We start from the raw sequence: 26,279 nt of genomic DNA, 5'->3' as shown, positions 1-26,279 counted from the left end.
TAGATGTTTTTAAATATTTTGAAAAAAACATGTTTAAAAATATAGACCTGGTTTCAAGCCAGTCACACTCAGTGAGATGGTGGGTTTGATGTTTACACGAGCAACAAATACGAACAGTGGAAAAATTGGTCAACGGAAAGACAAAGTGGTGGCATCAGATGGAAATGAGCGAAGGGTGAGCTAAAATTAGTATTTTGTTTAATATCTACAACAAGGAAGAAACAAATAATAATACATGACTAAAAGTTTACATTTTTAATTCTGACAGTTCGAAATATACTTCTCGGTCACAATACGCCTAATTTAGGACAAAATGTATATATAATTTTACTTAGAAACTTTCCTTCTTCCATATAAAAAATTTTAAGGTGCAAAATTCTTAAACTATTGCAACATAAAGAAATATCTCACTTGAGGAAGTGCCGTTAATGTTGAGAGAGCTCACGCTGCTGATGTTAAAGCCCAGATTTTGGCTCAGCACACTAGACCTGTTATCACAAACAGAAAACAGACAAACCCAATTTGAGCAATAAATGAAAATATACAAATATATATATATAAATGTAATTTTCCAGACCTCAATACTATCCAAACAGAGCTTGGACAATTCAGTGATACAACGTATTTTGGAAATTAAATGGTAGATAAACCACTAGTCAATTGCAAAAGCAGCTTTCTTTGAAGAAAGTGCTACTCTCTGCTAGGAAAACCGTTGAAATAAAAACTTAGAAGTATGATGACATCTTTGTACCAGTCTGTGTGGACATTGTAGCTCCTGGGGTCCCCAATTACAGTTTGATAGAAGATATCAACCAGAGATGTTGTGTTCATCACCAGACCCTCAATTATGACCTCTAGGCTGGGCAAGAAAGTGTGACAAAGCTGACCGGACTCTATGTTGAGGCTCTGCATCAGGAGGTGTACAGTCTCTGTATCCTCTAACAAACACACCTGTAAGAAATCAGTCACATTATGAAGTGCAATGACGAGTTTGATTTTCATGTTTGTTTAAACCCTTTAGTATGATTATTTTCATGTTTGCTTGAAAAAAAAAAAACTCCCTCTGCTTTACTGCAACTTCTGCATACGTGTACATTTCACACTTTGGAGAGGCAAGTGTGAAATGTACATGGTGGACAGGCGTGTCTATTACCCGTTTTGCTGTGATATTCATTTGAGATAGCTTCACTATTAGCCTTAAAAAAACAGGGCTTGTTCAAAGTGTTTCAGTGCTATTTTTGTGGAATACTGATGTCAATGCTGTGGCTTCTTATTAAACTCAGCAGTTTAATAAGTTTGCACAGGTCTCTCTGGGAAGGTAGGCTTCAGCTAAATAAAGAATCAAATTAAAAACTATATTTCCATAGGTATATACAGCGCAAGTGAGACTATATGTGTGAGGTCTGCAATAACAAAAGGATATACATTTTAAGTAGTTCTAATTAAATCATCTGTTAGTAAAATATATAAAAACCCACACAGTGTTTTCCATGGAAACACACTGCTTCCACCTCATCTTCGGGATGTAACAGCATGTATAATTATGACTTACCTCATAATTACCTTTTAGTTAGTGTAATTAGGATTCTCAACCAGGTTTTGAATTACAAGCTATCACATAACCAGGGTTAGCTAATGGAACGTGCAGCAGGAACAAATTTGGCATGCCAAGTTTTCCAAGCAAATAAAAATTATTAATTGGTAGCACACAATGCAACCTATTATATTCAAGTATTTTCCACAATGTAAAAGGAATAAAACCCTGGGAATCTCAAGTATAGTAACAACTTTTTAATCGTGTTACCAATTTCTCACATACGATCTTAATCTCTAAATTATAAGAAAGAACCTAGACACTTGTTTTGCTTTTTGAAGCAGCGAGCATCTGTAATTTTCAGTTGTGAGTTATTATTTTACATTTTGTTTTAATGATAAATGTGTGCAATCAGAGTAATTAAGTCACAAACCAGGTATCTCAGGAGGTCTAGATTTTCTTTAAACTGTGGGTCTGTTGGGAGGGTCTGGAAAAGCTGACTAGCTGTTTTGATGATCTGCTGCACGAGCATCAGGTTCTCTGTGAACAGTGAGTGAGAGAGAGAAAGCGAGAAAGGGAAGGGGAAAATGAAAGTGAGAGGGATGCTATTAGAGTTTGTAGTCTTAGGGAGTAAGGTCTGTAAGGTGACAGAATAACATGACATCCCACTGGGCTTCATTACAACTTGCACCATTACGGGGCATCGTCATCAGGCAGCAAGCAGCAAATGATGTGCTTAAAGTGAAACCCTGTACTAGACTGATGGGGCCAGAAGGGCCAGCAGTACTAGATGCTGTCGTGCATTAAAACACATCTGACAAGCCCTAAGAAAGGCACCACCTCAGGCAGCAAGATATGATGACAGAATATTTAATTAGTCCAAAATTAGACAATGTTGATGTTTAATCTCAGGCTGCTAAACATCTACAGGCCTTTGCAATTACAACAGTGCACTGTGTGTGAGTGCATCTGTGTGTGTGTGTGTGTGTGTATGAGTAAATATGAGTAGGGCTGCAGAGAAGTGAAGCTGCTGCTGCTTACAAAGTGATTCTATGCACTAAAAACATTATCACACAAGCACAGATGCAAATTAAAAGGAGGTCATAGATGTCCACTTGTGCGAGTGTGAGGGGAGACGTTTAGCGAGGGCGGACAGGATAAGTGATTGAATTCTACTTTGCTAATGAGATTTAAAAAGGTGCTGAGTGGCTTTCTGCTGGAGAATGGCCATATGGCCTTGGGCTCTTTGGGAGCTCAAGCTAAGCTGGTGTGAAGTCTTATTCCTCATATCTCCAGAATTAATTTTGCAATACTTTAATCATGTATACAATAGCAACAGCATTGGCAAAATATATTCTCGTCTTGCTGTGGTCTCGCAAAAGCTATAAAAGCTGAAGAAAAGGGTGGCATTGCTCTAAATAGCAGATTGTTGCTTATATGTACATACCTTCCCAGCAGGTATGTAAATACAAGCTGAAGCATCAGCGTGAGCTTGACAGCATGGCAACAATTAGACTTAGCATGGATAAAAGGAGATTCACTCTGGAGTCAGAATTGTAAAGTCACTTTAGTTTAACTAATAAATGTGCATTTCTCATCATAATGCTCCTCTTGGACAAAGAAGACTGTAAATGTCCAGATTGGGTCAAAAAGAACTGAGCCCTTGAGTTACCTTGAGATTCATTGGCTAGTGCTCTGGTGAAACTTTTAATCACAGCGGAGTATGGTAAGGCATCGGGAAGCATATCCACCACATTCTTGAGGAGATCCATTGACGACCTACAGGAAATAGGAAGGACTGTTTGTTAAACAGAGGCTTTTAAAATAGTTGACTATAAGGCAAACAAACTAAATTGAAAGTTTCTAGAAGCTAGAACAAATATAGATCTCACCATACATAGTGCACAAGATACATTCTTTTTTGTCATACCTTAAGCTGTAATGAAGGACATAAAAATAACACTTACTTTTCAAAGACGTCAGGGAGAGTGAGGAAGGAGAGTACCCCAAGTGCAGCATCAATGGTCTCTTCTTGAGAGGCATTCAAGCCCCACTGCATGCCACTTGTAGCTCCCTTCATCACAACGCTCAAATCGGGATTGGCAAAGAACACATGGGCTGTTTCCATAATTTCTGGTGTTGTAGGAGGGACAGCCAGAGCTTTGAACATGGTTGGGTAGTCAATGTAGAACAGGTCTATGAAGTCATTCATCGGGTCTGTTGTCATCATTAATGAGGCATCACGTCTGCGTCTGACCAAATGTGTGTGGTAACCGTCTGTCATTTCTGAGTCACTCAAATGTTGGACCATTGGGTCTGGAACATTACCGGTGCTTACCAACTGCCTAAACATAGCAATAACGTTTCCTACTAAGTCTTCCAGGAGCTCTACCGTTGCTTGCATGTCTGTGTTCATCTTGGCCAGGGCAGACAAGACAGGCCTTACGATGTCATAGGATCTGAACAGAGCCTCACTCAGCAGGTCTAGCCCAGATGCTTCGGTGGAGTGTAACCACATAGACAACTCGGCCACCTTCTCTGCTATCAATTTTGTGTCATTGGATCTCAAAAATTCCTTCAAGACTTGGTAAATCATAGGATCATCACCAAATACCTTAATGTTAATCATCAGTCTGATAACTTCTGTTGTCAAGTCGTAAAGAGATGCAGTTGTGTTCCCTGCTGGGATGGAGAAGATATCATAAGAGGAGATGTTTGCAGAGGAAAGGAAGCGCATTGCTGCTTCTTTGAGGAGCTCCTCGGCTGATGTGCTCTGTTGAAGTAGTTGATAGTTGTCCAGGATATAGCCTGTAGCGTTCACAAGAGCTTCCATGTAGGGCTGCAAGGCGGGGGCCACATTATGCAATTCATCTGAGAGCATTTTGATGGAAGACAAACTGTAGAATAAAGAATTTGGCTGAATGTCAGGTTAAGCAGCACAGTACATCAAACATGGTCTATGTGACTGTGACTCTGTAAGCTGTCTCATGTAAAAAATATAAACATGAGTTCAAAATCTGGAGATTATTGGAAAGCCAAAATACTCACTGAATATAATGAAACGGATTTTTGAATTGGTCTTTTCAATACTATGATTAGATATAACATTCAGATTTAGACAGAAGACATATTTCCTCTTCATCAGCCTTTTCCCATTTCATCTTTGATGAAAAAGACTGTAGAGTGTTTCCACTGTGATCACTGATCTATGACTTATGTAGTAAGACCTGACTGATTCCCTGCGATATGCAAAATGTGATCCTTATCACCACGCTGGTCTCATTATAGCAGCTGGCATATAAATGGAAATCAATTTTAAGAGGATGTCTCGGCTAGCTGAATTGTAGTTAAGCCGCTATCTGTGCAAGCCTGCCAGTTTTCAGGCAGGCTTGCATTAAATTAATCAAGTTCAATGCAAATGTGATCACTTCACATCCTTGTGTAATTACGTATGAATCAAATTGGTTTGACTGGAGCATCGTGGATAATGCTGTTATACCAAATGGAGTGGCAAGTTCATGGTGAGTTCATGTATACTATAGGTGAGTCATTTTCTGTGGTTCTTTATAAAAATTAAATTGACTGTTAACAGAATTTAGTGGGAATGTAAAGAACATTTCCACATTCAGATACCATGTTCAGGGGGTTTCTAACGTGGCTGTACGACATTTTGTTATGATTGTATCTTGCGATTGTGATCTACTGAAAGCTTGGATTACTCTTAAAACTATGACACGATTCTCATTCCTCATACTTGCTGTGGTCATAAAAACAGTTTGCTCCTCAAGTAAGTTTTGAAAGTCTAAATGCAGCTAGATGTGATGTCTCATCAACAGTCACTTAGTGATTCGATGGATTGACCATTTTGACCATAAAAAACATTTCCTCTAAAACATAGCAAACCATGGTCACTGCACATAGCAGTGAAATTATCTGACTGTAGCTCACCTGTTTTGCAACTGCATGTCTTGGAGCTGGTTTTGCCAGTAAAGCTGTTCCTCAGGACTCATAGACTGCTCTACCAGCATTGAGATGTGGTTGGAGAAATTCATGACAAACTGATTTATCACAATTACGTTGTTAGTGTTGACTTGGTAGAGTGACTTTACAGTTTCTACAATCCTAGCAGCTGTGTCGCTCACATTGGTTGGTCCCATCATCTGCTTTAAAGACAACATAGAGCAGAGAGGGACCATTAGCAATCAACAACTTTCTCCGTGCGTCAACACTGACCCCAAGTGGTAAAACTGTTAATTGTACTTGCAAGTGTGAATGCGGTATATATTTTACTATCAAGTGAAATTAAGTAGTACTTAATTTGACATTTTTACACTTACACTCATGTTCATTTGGGAGTAGAGATTCTGTGCGGAAGCATAGGCCTCCAAAACAGGCTTCAGGCTGATGTTGCACCACACAGCCATGGTGTTAGGGCTTAACCCTGCAGCCTCACTGACTGTCTCCCACACTTTGAGAACTTCACTGCACTCCAAGGTGCCATTAGCCTATAACAAAACAAAAACATGTGTCACGTGTTTCATAAGCACTGGAAAAAACCTGTTCAGTTACTAAGACGAAGAAATGAGGAAAAGGTCAGAAGTCTCACACAGATATTTTCACTTTTAATAGACTGGTACACACCCACAAGCAAGCTGCTCTTTAAAAAAAAATGTATTTACAAAGCAGCAACTGTTTCTGTCACGTCAAAAGTCTATTACAGGGATTAATGTTAAGGTAGGCTATAATAACAAATCTAACAGTAGCATTTTCAGGAATTAACATGATATGAATACATAAATATGCACTGATGCCAGGAAAGCATTAACAACACACCAATACTTGTTTCTGTACAGTCAATAAGTCAGCAGCAGATGTGCTTAATATAATCTTGTGATTTTATGGTTTGTAATTTATGTCAATTTGTGAGCTTTTGAGATGTTACCTATGGATAAAGGTATCCTCTCTCCTTGTTAGCTGTTTTCAAGTTACATTAAGTTAAACTACCCCTTTAGCTTATTTTAGTCTACTAATTTAAGTAAGCTTACAGAGCTGCTAGAAATGCTATATCAACATATTAACTCAATAGATATTTAAGTGATATCAGTATATACATACAGCTTTCAAAAGGCAAGTCATTACTGCGACACAAGTTTAAGAGAGCAGCACATTGCAAACAAGCGCAACAGTAGTTGTCCTGCAATGAATCAAGTTATGTGTTTCAAATATCTCTCAGTCAAGGCTGAAAAAACATTTTAAAAAAGACCAATTCTGATACAGGTATCTTGGATTAGGCAAAATATGTTGATATTATCAACTGGCTAGTATATACTATAAGACTTAGAAGTCGAGTTTGGGGGTCATACGCTGACAAGTTGTTATTGTGTGTGTTATTTTGTGGTTCAGCAAGACTATATAATGCCTACCTGGCATAAATAACAAAAGAAAAAATATCAAAGCTTATATATAGTCAACAACTCTACCCTGATGTTAGCCATAGCTAAATGTTTTCTGCGTCATCGCATCAGAATCTTGTCTGTCTACATCTGTCTAACTCTGACGAAAGTTAAATAACTCAACAAATTCTGATGCAGAGAAGCGGAACAGAGAAGAAGCGAGAGAGAGAGAAAAACCTCACAGCCTCACTGTTTTAACTTCTGTCAAGGATGAAGGAAGGAAGACAGACATTGCTGTGTGCAATTACGCACACACATACACATGCAAACATTTCCATAAATGAGATACCGGCAGATGACTAGGGAGACACTTGCACGAATGATACAGCAAGTCTAAAAAGCATTCTTTCAAGAACACTGACCTGCTGAGCCGCCCGCACTGTGCTTTCAATGGCAACCTGAAATTTTTCCAGGACTTCAGAAAAATTGTAATGAGTGTTGTTCAAAGACTGTGCAGCTTCTCTCATCAGGTTCAGGATGGGAATTTGAAGGCTTTGTATCATCACTGAAAAGAAGAAGACAAAATGGCTTGACCCACAAGTTTTGAAAAAACAAAACAAAACAGCAGCAATACAGCACATTAGTAAAAGTGGCAGACATATCAGGAAATGACTATCTCTTACTTGGCATGTGCTGCATTAGTCATAAGTTGTGTCTAAAGAACAAGTAAATAAAAGTAAAGCTGGCACTATATGTTCTTCCTTAACATTCTCACCATTTCCAGCTTGGATGTTCTCCACTAAAGTTCCAACCATTTTTTCAAACTGTGGGATAACAGACATTAAATTGTCCAATAACTCTGTTCCTTCAAGGGTGGACAACAGGGTTCCCAGCATCTGTTCAAGCCTGTAACAAATTAGTAACATATTAGGTATGGTTTAGGGTAATCACAGAACAGAGCGGCAGTCTTTACTGTGAAGCAAGTTACAATTACTGTCAAATTATCGTGGGCATCAGGGTAATTTGGGGCTTTTAATGATTTCTTTGAACTGTTACATATATAAACAAGTGCAGATTCAAAGATCAATCTGGAAACCCCCAATACTCAAGGCTGCCATGAACTGGAAACCACATCACTATCCACAGTGAAGCCAGATTTATATTGCCATGGACTGACACATCTTGAAATCTGTTGCTGCCCAAATGAAAAAGTCAAATGCCTTCTAAAGAAATGTTTTATGGTCACACAAGCTATTTGGACACCCCAACATTAAATGGGTTTGGAGTAGTAAAAGAAAGGTTTTCTAACCTAAGAAATCTTTATCAGCTTTCAAGCATATTGGTGATAGGATCATGGGGGTTTTGCTACTGATACATTAAACAAAACAGATGGAATAATGAAGAAGGAGGACTACCTTCAAAATCTTTGATGCTCCAAAAGTTGAATGATGCCAAACAAAAAAATTGTTTTTGGAATGAATAAAACAGGATAACATTAGCCTGCTGCCATCAATTTGAATGAACTCTGCCAATTCTGCCAAGATAGGTGGTTAAATATCCAGCCAGAATTATGACCAGAAGCTTATTGATTGCTACTAAAATTTGGTTGAGGTGCAACTTCCCAAGGCACATTTAACAAAAATATTACTGGGGTTAAATGGACAATAGAAATAAATATATATTTATTCAATCTTGTGCACCCAATTCCTGTTTTTCAAAGTTAATCAAAGATTCTTATCAAAAGGATAAGAATGTACACAGTACAATCGTTACACTCTGGAAAAACAACAGTTCAAAGAAATTATTAAAAGCCATGAAAGTGCCATGAAATTTATGCCCATGATGAGTGTATGTAAACTGTAAAACAAAATTACTTCCTACACACATCAGGTATGCAATTTAATATCAAACTGCTGTATAACAACAAGCCATTTGGATTGTTACCATTACACTGATAATTACACTTACTTGTTCCATGTGTCTTGGTCTGCATTCCCAGTTAATATGGTCTCCAGGACTGGAACAAGTTGAGTAAAAGCCTCCAGGGATGGAGCAGTCATATGTGAGCCAGTGCCTTCCGCAACCAGTGGCCAAAACATGCTCACAAGTTTGCCCAACTAATAATAAAAAGTGTCAACAATAAGTGTGCAGTCCCGTGAGATGTTTTTATTATTAATAAAATTATTATTAATTAAATGTCATTTTTAAATTGAACACTTTTAGATGTTATGTTTTCAATATATAAATGTACGTTAAACTAATTTTACCGGACATATAATAAAATAAAAATAAAAGTGCAGACATTTTACCTGCTGAATGATTTGTTGTGCTGATGCATTTTCAAAGCCTGCCCAGAGGTTCATGTTACCTGAAATCATTAAAAAAAAAATGTGCTCACACATCAGGCCTCGTGGATGTGGAACTGCAAGCAGAACGACCAACTCTTACAACATATATCAGAAGCATTGTGGTACTTTGATCTACTCTTGTTCTTAGGCTTTTTGGCATAAATGCCGGAATGATGAAGTGCACAATATGACCTCCACTCAATCAGATTTCATCAGGATTTAACATGCAGTCCACCTACAGTGGTATTAAGAAGCTGACTTGCCTTGGCCATACTCCAAGATAACCTGAGTGATGTTAATGAGGGCAGAAATGTAGGGCTGGACTGGGGATTGCTGTGACAGGAGGCTCTGCAGCGTCTTCATTTCATTGAAAATTCTTAGGAAACAAAGCAAATCAAGATTTCAGATCTTAACAAGTCTTATCAAATGTTCTTTGTGTTCTCTAATGATTGCATAGAGTAGAACTGCATGCATGCAATCATTCTGTTAATTTATTTATTTTTATCTCAGAGCATTAATAAGGATTAGAAGTACATGTAAAATCCCTAGTACCTAAAATAACCTTTTTATTTGACAAAAATAAAAATAAAATATAAGAGAGAACTTTTGGAGAAGATCTAAACTACAATTAGACCTATAAATTTTCCTTAGAAAAATTAAACATCAGATTTGTTAAATTTCACAGAGAACTGCAATAGGTTGAAAGCAGAGTATTACTACAGACTACTTTTGTAGAGTAAAAATAGACTAAAACATCTGTTGCAGCTAAAAATATATTAAGAACTTTAATTTGAAGCAATTTTGGGTGCTGGAAAAGCAAAGTGATACTTACTGCACTTGTTTATTTTTTATAGTAAATCAAAAGCATGCTTTTAGTTCATCTAATGCATAGGTGTCAAACTCTGGCCCGCGGGCCAAATTTGGCCCGCAGCCTAATTACATTTGGCCCTCGAAGCCATACCAAATTATTATTAGAGCTGGCCTACTGGTATTATACAGCTAATATATATATTGTTTAGTATTAAGCTTTGCTTGTCCCATATTCAGTTTTCCAGCAAAACTTATTTAAGTCCATAAGAAAAGATTCCTTCTTATATCTGGAGGAAGTTTTTTTTTCAATAAATATTAACGTTAGCCCGCAACTTTGTTCCAGTCTTGAATTTTGGCCCACTGTGTATTTGAGTTTGACACCCCTGATCTAATGCTTTATTACATTTAATACATCATATATTAGTTTTTGTGAGGCATTATTTTAAAGCAATCCATATTCTTAAAGCTATTTTGAAATGATTCATATTTGTTAAAGAGTACTCATTCGAGCCCCTTCTGTTACAAAATTATGGTAATTGTGTACAGTAAAGTAGCGAAACTCACATCTGATTCAGGCTGTCTTGTCCATTGGCTTCAGAGATGGTCTCAAAATATGTTTTTACAAACTTGAGTGAGCCAAGCATGTATTCTGCAACCATTTCTGGTACAGTTTGTTGGATGATTCTCTCAACTTTCTCCAGGATGACGATGGAGATGTTTTTAGCTGAAGCGAAGCTCATGTTTCGTTGGACAATGAGATTTACTGACTCTTGGACAATTTCCAGAAAATCTTGCTGTGACAGTGGGATAACAGTAATGTTTGGGATCTGTATAACATGTTGCACTACTTCTACAATGGCAGCTATGAAGCTTTCATCCTGTAGGCCTTGTTGCTCTGCCACCATCACAGCTTTGCTTAGAGACTCTGTGATATTGTTTATTATGGAAAGGTAGGCCAGCTGATCATCACTGAGAAAATTTTCCACTGTCTGCAGGATGTATTGGAGATCTGTCACAGGGGTGGCAATGGTGGAGTTTTTCCATTGGATCATACTGCTAAGGAGCAATGCGACATCGGGCTCTGTCATCCACTTCTCAATGAGACCAAGGTACTGCTTAATTTGGAGCGCCATGGAATGCAGAATGGTTGCATCGAAGTGCTGTTCAGAGCCTTCAGTGTTATTCCATGACTCAAGGTTGACCTCTATTAAGTCCAACAGATGCTGAAGAATCTCAATTGCTGTCTGGCCAGTTTCAGTCACAACGGTGCCATCTATTGGGCCTTGGAGGCTGTTTATTAGGAACTGGACCTTGTCACTAACAAACAAAGAGAAATTTGTCTGTGCTAGCTGTAATGCCACTTGCATTTGTGTGATGGAAAAGAAAGGATGAAGGAGCTCTGCGGTTGCACTATCGCTGGTGATGTTTTCCAGCCGTTTCAAGTACCATTCTATAAGCTTTAGATATACTGTCTGGACTTGCACAGGGTCCGTCATTTGGGAGGTGTTTACTGGCTGCATGTCGGCAATCAACTGTATCAGACCCTCTACCACTTCTATTTCATTCATGATCTCTGGAGTGTTTAGGTGGCTCTGGTCTAGGCTCATCTTGATATTAGTTAGGGTGAGATTCAAGCTGTCTACAAGAACCATGTTAGGACCGGAGTTGAAGTTAACTTGGGTGAAGTCATTGATAGTCTTATTGACAACTACAGGGATGAGGGAGAGGATGTCTGTGTTGTTATGGAGAGAAGGTACCTGTGTCAGAAAGCTGCTGAACATATCTATGAGTCCCGTAACACACTTGGTTGTTACCATGATGTCATTCTGGGGTTCAAAACAGCTCTCAACATTTGCAATCCCGATTATATTTGACATGAGTTTATTTATGTTGGAAGCTCCAGTTAGCTCGGCAATAGCATTTAGGTCCTCAATGGTTAGGTTTGTCTGTGTAAGGGCATTCTGGACATCGGACACGGTAACATTTGGTGTATTCATGACCACTTTGATGAATTGGAGGGTCTGCTTGAATGTTTCCAGAGCGGCAGTATCATTTGGTGACAGGAGCAATGAGAAAACCAACGAAGCTATGTTTTCATATTCTTTATCCCCCAAACCAAATGGACCAATTTTGATGGTGACAGTCCCATTGGCTGTGAACATCATGTCTAATATCTGATCCAGAAATTTAGAGATTTCTGAAAATCCAGCCAGACAGTCCTCGCCTGCTGCGCATTTGGTTATATTACTCTGCAGAGCCTTGAAATCCTGAAGAAACTGAGCAGCATCACTTTGGATTTCCTTTGGCAGGAATGCTACAAATTTCTGGATAACAATGTCCTGGGCAGCATCTGGTCCAGCCTGAGTGAGGTTCTGCAGGCTCTCAGGTGTGAGGAGGTTGAGAAAGTCCATGGAAAGCAAGTGGAGGTCAGTGACTTGAGCCGTGCTGTACTGGCCATTTGGTAACACGACATGTTCAATTTTTCGTAGCCTATAGAGGGAAACCACAAACTCTTGAATCTGACGGACGTACCCAAGAATGATCTCAGTTGGGTCACCATTTGGAGAGTCCATCACTGTCTTGAACTGCTCCACAGCACTGATGATGGCTTTTACAAAACCCACTGAGGTCTGGTTGGTGAAAGGCTCAATTGCTTTTATGAGACTGTCCACTTCATCAGAATGGAAGTAATCAGAATAGGTAAGCAGAGTGTGTCCCATGATGTTTGGGAGATACAATGTGAGGTTACCCTCCAAAGAGAGGAACTCCCTTATCAGCTTTTCCAGTTCAGGCAAGGTTGGGTCTGTTTCATTGAAGGTAAAAATATGCTGGTTTAACCTGCCAAGTTTGGAGGCTACAGCAAGGATTGTGGAGGCATTAAGCGGAGACTCTTGGCTGAGCAGAGGAACAAGTGATGACAAACCCGTGGACTCTAACAGGGCATGAATGTTTAGAGTCATGGTAGCTGGGTTAGTGATGTTTTGATTGGGAAGCTTGGAGATTGTACTGAGGAATTCATCCAGGTTATACATCAGATTAATCAGGTAATCAGAGAGGGCATCACCTCCTTTGATTTCCTGTTTCAAATATACAGCTGTCTCATTTGTATATATTTCACCATACACATGTTGCAGTAGATTCACAGATCCTTTGAGCCAGCTACAGAGAAACAGAAGAGTAAAACAGAACATGCCAACTTTATAAAGTCCTGAAAGCAATGCATGTGTAACATTAAAAATAACAGAGAGAATTGAGCGTTTCTATTTAACTGTAATACGAAATGTTGTTGTCACTACAAAAAACATGGTAATCAAACTAAAGTGCTGACAAACATGTTATGCTAGCACGCATTAAGAAAACATTTTTTGTAGGCTACTAGTTACAAAAAGGCAGTGCGACAGCAATTCCTGTTGGCTTGTTAAACAGGCAGCTCACTGTAGCTACTTATTTAACAAACATACGGTAACAGAACAGCGTAAATCTCTTTATCTACACTGATTATTATGTTTTTAAAAAGCAGAAGACATGCTTCAATTCTAAAGCATAAAATTTCCATGTATATTTCAATCAAAACTAAAAAATCTTTGTCACTTACTTCACAAGGGCATCACTTGGTGACATCAGAGCCTGAGTCATTGCTTGAACAAAGTGTGGCCAGTTGAAACCAGTGTCACAATGAAGGGCTAAGTTCTTGTTCAAAGAACCTACAAAGCAACACATGCTAGGAATTAGCTGCATTGACTGGAACAAACCGGATTAACAGGCTTTTACACGTATACTAAATAAATATATTTTGTAACTGAGCTCCTTTGATTTGTAGAATTATAATAAAATACAACTTTAATCCTTTCTTTTGTTGAACACAGTTTAGTAGTCACATATTGTCTAAAAATATGTCTGTGAAGGTTCTCAGTCATCCAGGTCATCGTAGTCAAAGGAGCTTGCAAAGAAAAGCGTCTGGACTTCTTTAAGTTGCTTGAAGACGTTTCACCTCTCATCTGAGAAGCTTCTTCACTTTGAACTGAAGAAGCTTCAGTTCAAGCTTCTTCAGTATTTAGATATATTTGTATGATATTTGTATATTGTTAGTTTTCAGTTCAGTTCAGTTCAGTTCAGTTCAGTTCAGTTCAGTTCAGTTCAGTTCAGAGAAGAGAAGAGAAGAGAAGAGAAGAGAAGAGAAGAGAAGAGAAGAGAAGAGAAGAGAAGAGGAACTCACAGTTTGCTGGCTGAGTGGTGACATCAGGGTGGTAGTTCAAAATCCAGTAAGCAATGTGGAAGTAGTCCTTTACCGGTGGCCACTGATCACTATTTTCAATTCTTTCACCAAGACTGATCATAAACCACACAAGACTATAAGCAAAGAAAAATCACAACATGTCTGAGTCAGTAAAGTAATAACACACACCTTGTAAAGCATTGTGCACATTATCTGAAATCTGTTTTCTTCTATTACATTTACTAAAGTGGGAAAATCTGCACAGTCTTATCAAACTTAAATCTAGTTACCAAAAGAACCCCCGTATGTTAGGCCTGTTTCTTATGTGCTAAGTTTGTTATGCTATGTTGTTATCCAAGTAGAAAATGAACACTTTGTCAAGACCTGTTTTGAAGAGCTCCAGAAGCAAACTGGGTGTTGTTGTCGGGTATCCAGTTCATCCAGTATTCTTCATCCAGCTTTTCTGTCATTTCGGTCAAAATCTCAGCAAACTCCAAGCTCTCCTCATACAGCTCGTGCCACTCAGACAGAATCATGGGAAGTGTTATGTTGAAATCTGCTTCGCCTGTTAGGATGGAGTACAGATCTTGTCCCTGGGGATTATAATATGAACAATATAAGAAATTGTTTCTTTAAACAGTTAAAGCAAAATAAATTAATAAATCCTTAAAAAAAACATATTTATACTTTTTAATTTATAGGATTAAGCCTTCCTTGTTAAGAATCTGTTGCTTTTCACTTGAGTAAGTTTATTTTTTATAATGTAGTAAAAAATTATTACATAATATAGCATTTTTTTAGACCACAAATTGCACATAAAATATATTTTTACCTTTTTAATCAAGTCCTCCCAGTCCATCAGCAAAGCTTGTTGCAGATTCCCGTTGTTGGGGCAGATCAGTGCTGTCCATACTTCAGTTTTTATGCTATTGATGGATAACAGCCAGTCCAAGGAAGCCAGAACTTCTTCACATTTTACATCCTCAGTCGACATCACCTGGTAAAACAGAACAACACATCATCTGATTTACTGCGGAAGCCTTGAGGGAGATACTTAATGTATGAAGTGACAATAAAAAGCTCAACTGACAGCGGAGATCACATGTGTAAGATGCCAGATTTTGACACAGAACCTGTTCACAGGCTAAAAGTTAAGGTCAGTCAACATAAATCCTACATACCTTCATAACTACTTCCATCACACTGTTGAGGACACGGTCCATCAAAGCGCGTGACTCGGACTGGTTTGTCAGCAACGTATGATAAATCATTTGAAGGTCATTAGCATCTTCCAGGACATTTTCTAGAATGTCTGCAAGACAGAAACAAACCAAACTCAACTTAGTGAGAAAATTGGTTTTTGGATTAGGCCATAAAATCAGTAACTTTTCCTAGTTTAGACACTTTGTTAAGTTACAAAAGACACACATATCACTTCAGTACAAGTGTTGTTTTGTCCAGTTTTGCTTGTTTTGTTGTTTTGTGTGTGTGTGTACTTTCCCACAGGCTAACTAATCTTATTGGGTTCAACATTTCATCTTTCATCAGTCCCATGAGAAAGGGTGTGAACTTTTTCCATTCATGTCTTTGGTATGTATTGTGTAACGCAACTGATGATAAAGCAAAATGTCCGCTGAGTGCACAAGCTTCTCTATTTCTCAAATGCTGCTCTCTTTATAAACCTGACATTCTTACAGCCCATGTCTTTTATTTTTATTTTAGTTTATGTTTCCCTGTTGGATGTATAAGAATCACCAATAATGATTGGAAAGCCATTTTAATAGTGCTGGAAATAAAAGTGAAACATTCACCGTAATGTTAATTTTCAAATAAATGCTCTCACAGGTGAGACCTCACTATGGACATGATGCTTTGTTGTCATACCTTTTAGCATGTCAATGGTCTCTGACGCTAGCTTCATGGACTGATAACCAGTTCTGAGGATGCCCTGGACAACCGTATTCACCTCAGGCACATTTTGTACAAGCTCCAATGCTGCCTGACCGATGTTCAGAAACCTAACAAAGCAAATGATAAGACTCAGCTTAAAGCACAAGACATCAAAATTACAAGAATCACAGGAGAACTAGCAGAACAAATAAGTAATACGAAAGTTTTATCAGCTTCAGATCAAAGGTAAGAAGAACAGTCATTTTAGCTTCAATTGATTTTCTACTAGTATTATTTAAATTGGAGAAAACACTGTACTCACAGCTCTTCCTCTGCGTTTTGTGGTTCTGTATCTGAGCTGCGCCTGGTCCTTGTGATGTTGGAGGCTTCAGATTCTCCTGAAGAGAAATATCCAGTCAGATTGTAGACCAGTCCTCTGGCAAAGAGCACGTCATGTTTAGCAACCTCCTTAATCCAGGCCAGGAAAACCTGGGAACGAAACATGAATCTCATCAAAACATCAATATTGTAAAGCCACTGCCAACTGAATACCGTTGAGGTTTCTGTGCAGGTGTGGACTGGAAGATGTGGTTGCTTCTTACTATCACGAAAGCATTTCGAATGTCATCAAATAATTATTTGGCATGCTCTTAATCGTAAGTCGCATTGGGAAAGCAAGTTGGGAGCATATGGAACAATTTTAAAAAACAATCAAAACAATGGAAAAGGAATTAAAAGAAAATTTTATTTCTTATATATGTGATTCTCTCTGTTAATGCTAATAACATTAGCCTACCTGTCTTGCCACCTTTTCTGTGCTGATCATGCTTAGAACCTTGTCCACAATTCCTGAGCTGCATGCTGTTGCTGACCACAAGATGTTGCTGCTGTTATCACACAGATAAGAACGCACCAGATCTTTGTCCAACATCAGGCCGAAAGCCTACAATGGTCATGGAGAGATGATAGTGTTAACCAAAAAAGTAAATATATATGTTAGCTTTAAGTGGGTTCTTTAACTGGAATATGCTTTAGACAATTTTAACTTAGCTAATGTTAGGCAGTATCCTTAATACCGGTAGTTGCATATTCTGTCTATAGTATAGTCTGATAGAGAGTAATATCACTTTAAGGAGCAAAAACAAATACAGTCACTATATTACTTATCAAAATGTTTAATTGCTCTACATGCAAATTTTATGTCTCTGTTTTCCCTCATTTGAATCTTGTTTTCTAATTCCCATTGTGAAATTCAGTTTCCAGGAAATGTTTTGTGAGCACTTTGGAACAACCAGACTTTCAGCTAAAAATAAAGCCAGAAATTCAAATTACTAAGAGAAAAACAGTTGTACTTCATATGTGTTTGTAAAAGTGAGTGGACAACTACTCCCTGCAAGCTTCTTAACTGTGTTAAAATATTTTGTTGTTGGTTTAAATATGTGGTTTGAATAAATGACTTTCCTGAACTTGGATTTGTACCATTGCTCTGACATTCTCACGTAAAATCTCTTCATATGAGTTACCACTGTTCAGTAAAGACAAGAAAGTAAAAGTTTAACAGGATGTGTCTGTGTAAATGTGTAAATGAATCGTACACAACCCTCACAACCCTCTTTGTGGAACTGTTGTTGTTGCATAAATAACTTCCTTATTAGAATTTAAATCCCTAAGACCAGCTTAATGACCCTGAAGAAAGAGATGATGACTTTTTTTAACCTTATAACTAAAAATATTTAATGTGCAATGTATTGAAAGGCACATGTAGAACTCTTTTGCTATTACCTTTTTTCACATGAAAGGAACTGCCTTCTGTGGCATTGCTATTTCTTTGCATAGTACTGTTTACTGAACTGTTGCGTGATAATGCATACCTTATCCAGTGGTATCTCATAATCCAAAACATTTTCTACGAGGAATTTCACCGTTGTTCCTAGTGAGTCATTTGTGACCAGTTTTCCAAGGGGAATGGTGACATCTATGAAGAATTCAAGCACACTGTCAGATATTAGCAGACATGGGTGATACATAGAGTATTTACAGTAAAGCAAATGGTCCATAGTTACTTTTGCCAGGCCAATGATTGATATAGGTGATCACTCTGATGGCTTCAGCAAGAAATGAATCATACTTGGAGAGCGGGCCACTGGTCTCAGGGAAATCTTCCTCCATGGTATATGCATCACTAAAGAGACAATTTCAGAAGCATTAAATCTTCAAGTCCAAAATATAGTATGGACTGGAAATATAGTTTAAAAAAGTGAAAGGCAATATCAAGAGTACTTCTAAGCTGAATTCACCAGTTTTCAAGCTTTTATTGACCACTAATAGGTACTGATATGTTATTTTTTACTAAATATGGTTTGATTTTGCTATTCCATTCTTTAAAATAATCTGACATACTACGTTAACCCCTTACTTCCGCTACCTTCATTTATTTTTTAAAAACTGTTTCATCACTGAAAATACTTTACCCCTGTAGGTGCTTGAGTATGTCTTCCAGTGTTCTCAGCATTTGGTCAACAGAACCATCTGAAAAGAGCTGAGGAAGAGCTAGAAGACGGTCCCATAGCAAGCTGTCATTTTGCAGCTGATTGAGGAATGTCACTGTCACCCATGCCACCTCCATCAATTCCTCTGGTTGGGTCAGCATCCATTCTTCAAGTATCTGACAACCAGACAGAGAAAGTATCTAAGCCTCCTAAAGCAAGATTCAATTACAAAAAATACTAAACACAAAACAAATAGAAAAGAATACATTTGGTTAGTGTCATTGCAGTGTGCTGACTAAAGCCGACCTAACATACATGGGCCTATATTTCACAAAATGTATAGGATCAAGTGCAAACACAAAAATATACCTGATTGACTGTATAGAGTGAGACTTCGAACACTGTGTTATTGGTCTTGCAGAAAGTGAACACAGCATTGGTGAAAACATCTAGCGAGCTTTCGTTCAGCATGGGCAGAGTCACAGTGCAAATGGCCCTCTTTAACAGGTTGGCTGACTCAAGCATGTTATCCAGGTTCTCCTGCAAGAAATGCAGTTTAGGTGAATGCATGTTGTTGTTATTATTACTAGCAAATATACAACTGGTCTGCTAACACAACATTATTAGAAATTGTAAATGCAATATCTCCAAATTTAGTCAGTAACAGCAGCATGGTTGTAGGGGAAACTGAATATTTTTGACACATAAATTTATCTATCTATCTAGTTATCTTTCAAATCTTGGACTGGGTATACGTTTAGTAACAACATAAATAAGTATAAGTGTGCTTAGTAAATAAATGCAGTACATGTTTTGTAGCCATTGCTGCAATGCAACCTTGAGGTTTGACTATGATCTACAGGACCTACAGGATCATTTTCAAACTTGACTGAAGATGCTATCAATCAGCTCTTAATACAAACTGTACTAGTACTGAGAACCCTTGTATCTTCTTTTATTTCTCCACAATACCCACCTGATCTTTGGTACTGTTGAAGAAAGTCGTTACAGGAGCATTTTTAGGACTTCCATGGTGAGATGTGCCTTTAAAAAGCAAAAAGATATTGTGAAAAACTGCAGGACTTTGATAAATACTAGATAACCATTTAGATCAAAGTGATTATGTTAGTTGAGCAACGTACCCAAATTGTCCAGCAGTTTAAACAGTTCTGCATGATCATTGGTGAAGTTGTTGGGGAGAAGGTTAAGAAAATCCCCCACTTGACCAAGACTCTCCAGTGGAGAACTCTCTGTCACAGACCTGTGGTACAGGTATAACAGGGCAGGTGAGGTAGTAAATATATTCTATTAGATGCATTTAGGACCCTTTTAGTGCTAAAGGTTTCATCTTTCTGTCTTAAATTAAAAATACCTTTTGTTTCTGTGTTTAAGGCGCTTGATTTTGACCATGCATTACAATATTCTTGTTCCCTGAAATGAAGCCTAAGTAAAATGTACTGGTAGATAAGAAGTAGACAAACAGGTTCTTCTAGCAGCCATTGACATTCCAGTTCAGGGAATTTAAATCAAAGAAGCTTCCAGATAATGGCATTTGTTAGCACGTGTAATGTGATAGGTAAGGGTTAAGATCCTTCCCTTCCTCCACAGGGAAAAGTCTGTTGTTGCCAAATTTTCATGATCACACACTGACTAATCATGTCACGTGATGCTGTGATCCTAAGGTGCGTCCCTCCTCTGAGACACAGGGACCATGTGATTTAAAGTCAGCAGAGTTCAAAATGTAGTTTTAAACAATAATATATGAAGGGTTATTGACTTAAATCATAGTTGCAGTAAATATGCAATTTGTAAATATGTTTTAGCACTTAGATTGCAGATTATATACATTGACTGTATATACACTGAGTATACTGACGAAGAAGGTACCTTGCTTTCCTCGACTTTGATGTTGTTGGTTCTACCAGGCGAGATGTGTTATGGCAACTGCTATCTGTGTTGCACATGAGGGTCTGGAGGAAAGGAAATAAGCCTGTGCTGGGGAGGTTTCGGGGACCCACATAACCTAGAGGAGATATGATAAAGGTTTTGCTGTAGTGATGACACTGGAAAATGTCATATTCATTAAGAATTGTTTCTAGGTACGTAATTGCATGCATTTGGCAAATGCAGATAGTTCAGAAGCTTTAAAAATGACATCAATTCAAGATAATAATGTGAACGACAATAGGATATCTGATACTGAGAAACAGTTTTACAAACACTCTGTCTGAGAAGTTCCTGGAATAGTTAGAAGCATCTACAGCATTACTGTACATGGGTTTCATGACCGGTGCGCAACCTCTGCCTTCTTTGTTAGAAAACAATCTGAGCTATTGTATCGGACAAAAAAGAGAGATCCAAAGATTAACTCAGAATGACCTGTGTTTAATCAGGTAATTTTTGATTGATTGCCATGACGTGCAAGTTTTGAAAGCTAGAACATACTGCATAGGTGCATTTTTCCTTCAGAACTAAAAGATATTCCGTATAGTCACACCGCTAGTTCTATAGGAACAATATAACATATGGAGTAACTTTACTTAAAAAATATGGAACATGTAGCAGTTAAAACTAAAAATGAGAACTGCTTTGCTGTCTCCAAAAACGTTTATACACCAGTCAGATTTTGGTGCATTCTGACTCTGTGTCTCTTTCAACCAGGTATAAAATAAAATACCCACTAAACGGTATCTCAGGGGCAAGAAGAGGTCCTATTGGTTTGACTGTTTTACTAAAAAGTTTGAACACTGGGTTATTAAAGTTCAAGTGAATTCACATATCTTTCAAATCCAATCTGCCAATCAAGCCTGAACCACCAAATGTGACAGGATCAACTAGTCATCTAAAAGTGTTGTTTCCCATGGTGAACATTACCATGAGAAAGAAGGTTATTCCTGTGGTTTTTTAAGGATTTTATTGAAATTTAGATATACCATTTCTTAATGTTGCTGTGATTACATGTGGGGTGTTTTTAGGCTGAAAGCTGTTTGAGAACCTGGCTCTCTGTTAACCATTAACCTTGTTATTTAAAAAAGGCTGTAGGTGGCAAAACAAAGGTATCTCAAAAGCCTCTCCTTTTAAAGTTTCACACAAATCTAAAGCAGAGTAAATGTGATGTCAGTAGGCATTAAATGATAAAGCAGAACAAACACCATGTCAATAGTGATGGGATAGGCTCAAATCTGAAGGACCATTGATGTTTGCATTTAGTTGTCCATTTGTTTACTTTGGTTGCAAAACTAGAATGTCTCCAAGTATTTACCTGCTGACCTTTAAGATGACAAACAAAAGAATGCGGTCCAATCGAGTTAATATTGTGTCATTACTTACATAACTATCAGAAAGGTAAGTTTCAAGAGTACCCTTTAAAACTAATAAAAGTTAAATAAAAAAACCCAACAAAAACAAAACACCAGTAATGCAAAATGTAAGTTAATATTTCCAAACAAAGCTTCTACTCATTAAAAAAATATTTTTGATTGTTGTAAGGGACGCTTACAGTGGAATAGGCAGGCTGTGCATTTTCAATATGAGGTTAAAAAAAGGCTTGATTTTGTTTGCAGAATTAGCAGCAATTGATTTTTTTACACTTACATGTTTCCCTCACAACAGCAGGGAACTGGTGGCGGGTCACAGCAAGGATGATGAAGATGATCAAAGGCCAGGCGATCAGAGTCAGGGACCATACCTGAAAAAACACAACATATTTTAAAGCTTTGTAATAATATTCATTTCAGGGATGTGCAGAATGCCATTTTTTCATTCTTAGGTAATTAACTAGATATTTTGGACTCTTTGAATCTCACTCACTGGCCGTCTAATTACAGCCAGTCCATTCTTCCAGAGAAGAAGTTGAAGTTGGCGAAAGAAGGCCATCACTGGTGGAAGAGGCTAAAATAAGGAAAAAAAGGAAACAAAGTTAAAAATGATATTTTTCATTCCATTAAATTATGAGATATAGAGATATACTGGGATTCCATGATCCCAGTATATCTCTATCTATCTATCTATCTATCTATCTTAATATATATATATATATATATATATATATATATATATATATATATATATATATATATATAAAAGTGAGAGAGAGAGAGGGAGAGAGAGTGACAAAATTCACATTGACATTTTAGGATAGGTGCGAAAAAAAGCTATTATATAACTTGGTGAGAGTGTATTCATTAAGTAGCTCACATATAGGTTACTTAAATCATATGACAGTTTTTTTTTTTTCTTCTTTTCTACAAGTCTCATCAACTGTAGCTAACGTCTATAGCGCAAACTTGCGGAAATAAACGGTAGGTTTAAACTAATAATAAATAACAGAAATGTAAATTACATCAATGTTGTAATTGAGTTTAGCTCATTTAAGATAGGCACTCAAAAAAATAGTCCACTGCGCACTCACCTCGCAGCCGCTTTCCTTTTAATAGCTCAAATTATTTGTTATGTGAGTGTCGCTCGCAGATTTGCCAGGGAGGGCATGGCTCCTAGCAGGAAGCCCTTTCCATCAGTTGTTCACCGGAGTAAGACAGAAGAAGACCACGCTCAAACGTAGGAAAAAAACCCTCTCTGAATGCCACCGCGGTTAGTGTAAAAGCAACAACAATACTGACAACCTCAACCTCTCTGTCGCTTGTCTTGTGCTTGCGTGTATGAAAAGGAAAATCTGGAATGAAAAAGGGCGTGTTCTCCTGTTGCACCTGTCTGCACACAACAACAAAAATGGGCCGCATCTCTTAGAACAAGAAATCGCATACACTGGTACAAGAAAGGGCGTTACTTGAGGACGCTTTATGTGCCTATCTTACTACAATATTTAAGTAGATTCTTGTTACCTCAGATAATCACAGCTGATAGATTTAGAGAAAAACCAGAGCTGCTTAGAGAAGCATGTGACGGAATTAGAACTGGTATTTTTTCTTTTTAATGTTTCTGTATTTTGCCCTAAATGATAAATAGAAAACCTAAATTTAAAGGTTGCATTGACCTTAAATGCCTTCTTTTCGTTTCTATAACCAGTGAAAGTTAAACCTCTTATTAAATCTACAAGGTATGAAATTACACACCTAATTATCTAGTGTTGTCAAGGAGCTACTGTATAAGTCTCCACAGAGAACAGTCACAATGATATGTGTGAGGGATCCATTGGGAAAAGTTAGCACTCACACACAATACTGTTTCCATATAATGTTGAGAGGGAATACGATCCGCCCAATTAAATGATATCGAATCACCAATTGTAATAAATTACATATGAATAAAAATTATCTTACACATTCATATTTCATTTGTGTTCTTGTATTTTCAAAAAGAATAATATGACTGAAGCTTTCTTTCAAATGTACAAACATCCTGTACAGACCTTGTGAGAAAAATAAATGTTGACATTGACATTGTTGCATTATGGTGAATTCTCCAAAAGTTGATTCTGTTCATCTGGACGTAGCTTTTTCAGTGGGAGAAACGTTTCGTCACTCATCCAAGTGACTTCTTCAATCTCAGCTGACTGCAGGTTTCCCCAGTCTTATAAACTTACAAACATATAGTGTACGCTGTTAAGTGCCAGGAGGATTGCCAGGATTTATACATCAGGGAAATCAAACAACATCTGGCAAAGCGGATGGCACAACACAGAAGAGCTACCTCGTCAGGCCAGGACTCTGCAGTCCTTTTACACCTACAGGCCAGTGGACACTCTTTCAATGATGAGGATGTACACATCCTGGACAGGGAGGAATGCTGGTTTGAGCGCGGAGTCAAGGAGGCCATTTACGTGAAAAGGGAAAGACCATCTCTGAATTGAGGAGGGGGCCTAAGGGTGCATCTTTCGTCATCGTACAATGCTGTGATTGCAGCCATTCTCCAACTCTTTGTGAATGGTGCTCATGGCCATTGACCATGACTATTCTATTCTATGATGAAGGAAGTGGGATGAGATGAGTGACGAAATGTTTCTGCCTCTGAAAACGCTACGTCCAGATGAACAGAATCAACTTTGGAGATTTCCTTACCTGGATGATTGAGCATGCATCAAGAAGATTATGGTGCATTCCATTATCTTTAACTCAGAGTATGAGCGGAAATTTACTGTCACCCAGTCTTTCTTTTATGGTACTAACATTTGTTATGCAGGCTGAGTATTACATACTCAGCCTGATTGTTTGATAAAAACAACAACTGCGAAACAATGGACAGCAGGAATAGGGTTGGGCCATTTCACCTATGCCCAGCAAGGCCATAGGTGACATATGACTAGCAATACTGGTTTGTGATCTTGCAGTGTGCTGGAAAAAAAATGTCAGCTGTTTTATGCAGTGTACTGTCTTACCGCAGGAAGCTTATTCGACTAGCTACTGGAATCCAGTGATGTATAATACACTCTTGTTTTTTACTTTGCTCTATATAAAGTTAGTTTTCATGACAATGTTGTGTGAAAGTCATGAGCAAGCCATTGTTTTATATTTTTCCTTCAAGGACACAGACTTTATTGTAATAAAGTGTCTGGAACAATAGTTCTTCAGTCATTTTAAAGATCTTTCAAAGGTTTTCTTTGGATATTGGCTGCTTTGTCTCTTGTTTTCAGTCCAGTTTTTGTACCTGACCGTTTTCAGAGGAATGTCTTTTGTTTAAGTCACTTAACACTGACCTATTAGATCGGGAGAGAAGTACGACTGTAAGAGTCTTGACTTTCAATCTCAACAGAATGGTATAATAAGGGGGTTTTTTTTGTTTTGGTTTTTTTTCTTTATAAACTAAATGTTTACACATATTTTAAAAAGACAATACATCTTTTTTTTCATTTTCCCAAAAAGTGAGGGGTGGCAACACTTTTTGTTTCTTTGAAACAACAGAACAATTACAGAAAAAAATCAATTTGTAGGTAATTCGGTAAACTAGCTTGATTAAACATCTCCATTTACATATGTACCGGGGAAACTTAATTATAGTTGAAGAGAATTGGAATTATGTGGTGGTATTAATCAGATTCTGAAATAACAAAATATTTTATTTTAGTTTTAGTAGGTTTCTGGCAGGGTGGAAGGTAATAGGTAAAAGTGCCTTGAAAAAAACATGCAAGTCTTTTGTACAGTACCAGTTTGATGGCAAGTTATGTGTGACTTCTTTGTGTTATGCCAATACCACTCCCTGTAGTACTTTAAATTAGGATTGCATCGTGTATGCTTGGAAACAGTTTGCGGTTTAAAAATCAGGCTGGAAAAATTAGGCATTGTAACGTCTTCATCATGGTGGTATTTACAAAGTAAAATGCTTGACTTCTGTTTTTTAATTTCCTACCGTTCCAATACTGACAATATTATGAAAGGGCAGATACTGTATAAAAAAAGTGAAACGTTTTTGTGTTTCTAAAATCATAATTGATTGTGCTTCTTGATAAGACACTTCACAAAAGCAAGTTTTCTTAATCTAATTCACAGTATAACCTTTGATTACCAATTTGTAGAAAAAAAAAACCCCAAAAAACTCCCCTCAAAAACCCCACTGGATTTAAAATGAGAATACACCGTCTAATACTCTTTGTTCCATTACAAGATAATCTGTTCACCATTGCCATGAATACAAATAAAAATGAAA

The 26,279-nt window shown here is 37.6% G+C and overlaps 1 protein-coding gene across 2 annotated transcripts in view; it reads right to left on the bottom strand.

Moving 5' to 3' along the window:
- abca12 (ATP-binding cassette, sub-family A (ABC1), member 12) overlaps positions 1 to 24,113 on the bottom strand; it is a 58,178-nt gene extending 34,065 nt beyond the window's left edge. The window contains exons 1-31 of one of the 2 annotated variants that reach the window (XM_026144647.1): positions 23,092 to 24,113; positions 22,491 to 22,571; positions 22,275 to 22,368; positions 20,568 to 20,703; positions 19,823 to 19,941; positions 19,657 to 19,724; positions 19,050 to 19,220; positions 18,663 to 18,856; positions 18,255 to 18,373; positions 18,063 to 18,166; positions 16,988 to 17,134; positions 16,514 to 16,680; positions 16,186 to 16,319; positions 15,483 to 15,613; positions 15,134 to 15,298; positions 14,686 to 14,894; positions 14,302 to 14,435; positions 13,681 to 13,789; positions 10,650 to 13,244; positions 9,539 to 9,651; positions 9,237 to 9,295; positions 8,896 to 9,044; positions 7,703 to 7,833; positions 7,350 to 7,492; positions 5,872 to 6,039; positions 5,483 to 5,697; positions 3,502 to 4,431; positions 3,207 to 3,313; positions 1,968 to 2,074; positions 752 to 951; positions 412 to 488 (exon numbers count right to left, since the gene is read on the bottom strand). In XM_026144647.1, coding sequence (XP_026000432.1) covers positions 412 to 488; positions 752 to 951; positions 1,968 to 2,074; positions 3,207 to 3,313; positions 3,502 to 4,431; positions 5,483 to 5,697; positions 5,872 to 6,039; positions 7,350 to 7,492; positions 7,703 to 7,833; positions 8,896 to 9,044; positions 9,237 to 9,295; positions 9,539 to 9,651; positions 10,650 to 13,244; positions 13,681 to 13,789; positions 14,302 to 14,435; positions 14,686 to 14,894; positions 15,134 to 15,298; positions 15,483 to 15,613; positions 16,186 to 16,319; positions 16,514 to 16,680; positions 16,988 to 17,134; positions 18,063 to 18,166; positions 18,255 to 18,373; positions 18,663 to 18,856; positions 19,050 to 19,220; positions 19,657 to 19,724; positions 19,823 to 19,941; positions 20,568 to 20,703; positions 22,275 to 22,368; positions 22,491 to 22,556 — 7,261 coding nt within the window. In that variant the 5' untranslated portion in view covers positions 22,557 to 22,571; positions 23,092 to 24,113. The remainder of the gene's footprint in view (positions 1 to 411; positions 489 to 751; positions 952 to 1,967; positions 2,075 to 3,206; positions 3,314 to 3,501; positions 4,432 to 5,482; positions 5,698 to 5,871; positions 6,040 to 7,349; positions 7,493 to 7,702; positions 7,834 to 8,895; positions 9,045 to 9,236; positions 9,296 to 9,538; positions 9,652 to 10,649; positions 13,245 to 13,680; positions 13,790 to 14,301; positions 14,436 to 14,685; positions 14,895 to 15,133; positions 15,299 to 15,482; positions 15,614 to 16,185; positions 16,320 to 16,513; positions 16,681 to 16,987; positions 17,135 to 18,062; positions 18,167 to 18,254; positions 18,374 to 18,662; positions 18,857 to 19,049; positions 19,221 to 19,656; positions 19,725 to 19,822; positions 19,942 to 20,567; positions 20,704 to 22,274; positions 22,369 to 22,490; positions 22,572 to 23,091) is intronic. The other variant, XM_026144648.1, reaches the window with a different exon arrangement.
- Positions 24,114 to 26,279: the final 2,166 nt, after the last annotated feature.

Source organism: Astatotilapia calliptera, chromosome 16, assembly GCF_900246225.1.
Source record: "Astatotilapia calliptera chromosome 16, fAstCal1.2, whole genome shotgun sequence".
NCBI lineage: Eukaryota > Metazoa > Chordata > Actinopteri > Cichliformes > Cichlidae > Astatotilapia > Astatotilapia calliptera.
This window is presented reverse-complemented; position numbering and strand designations above follow the sequence as displayed.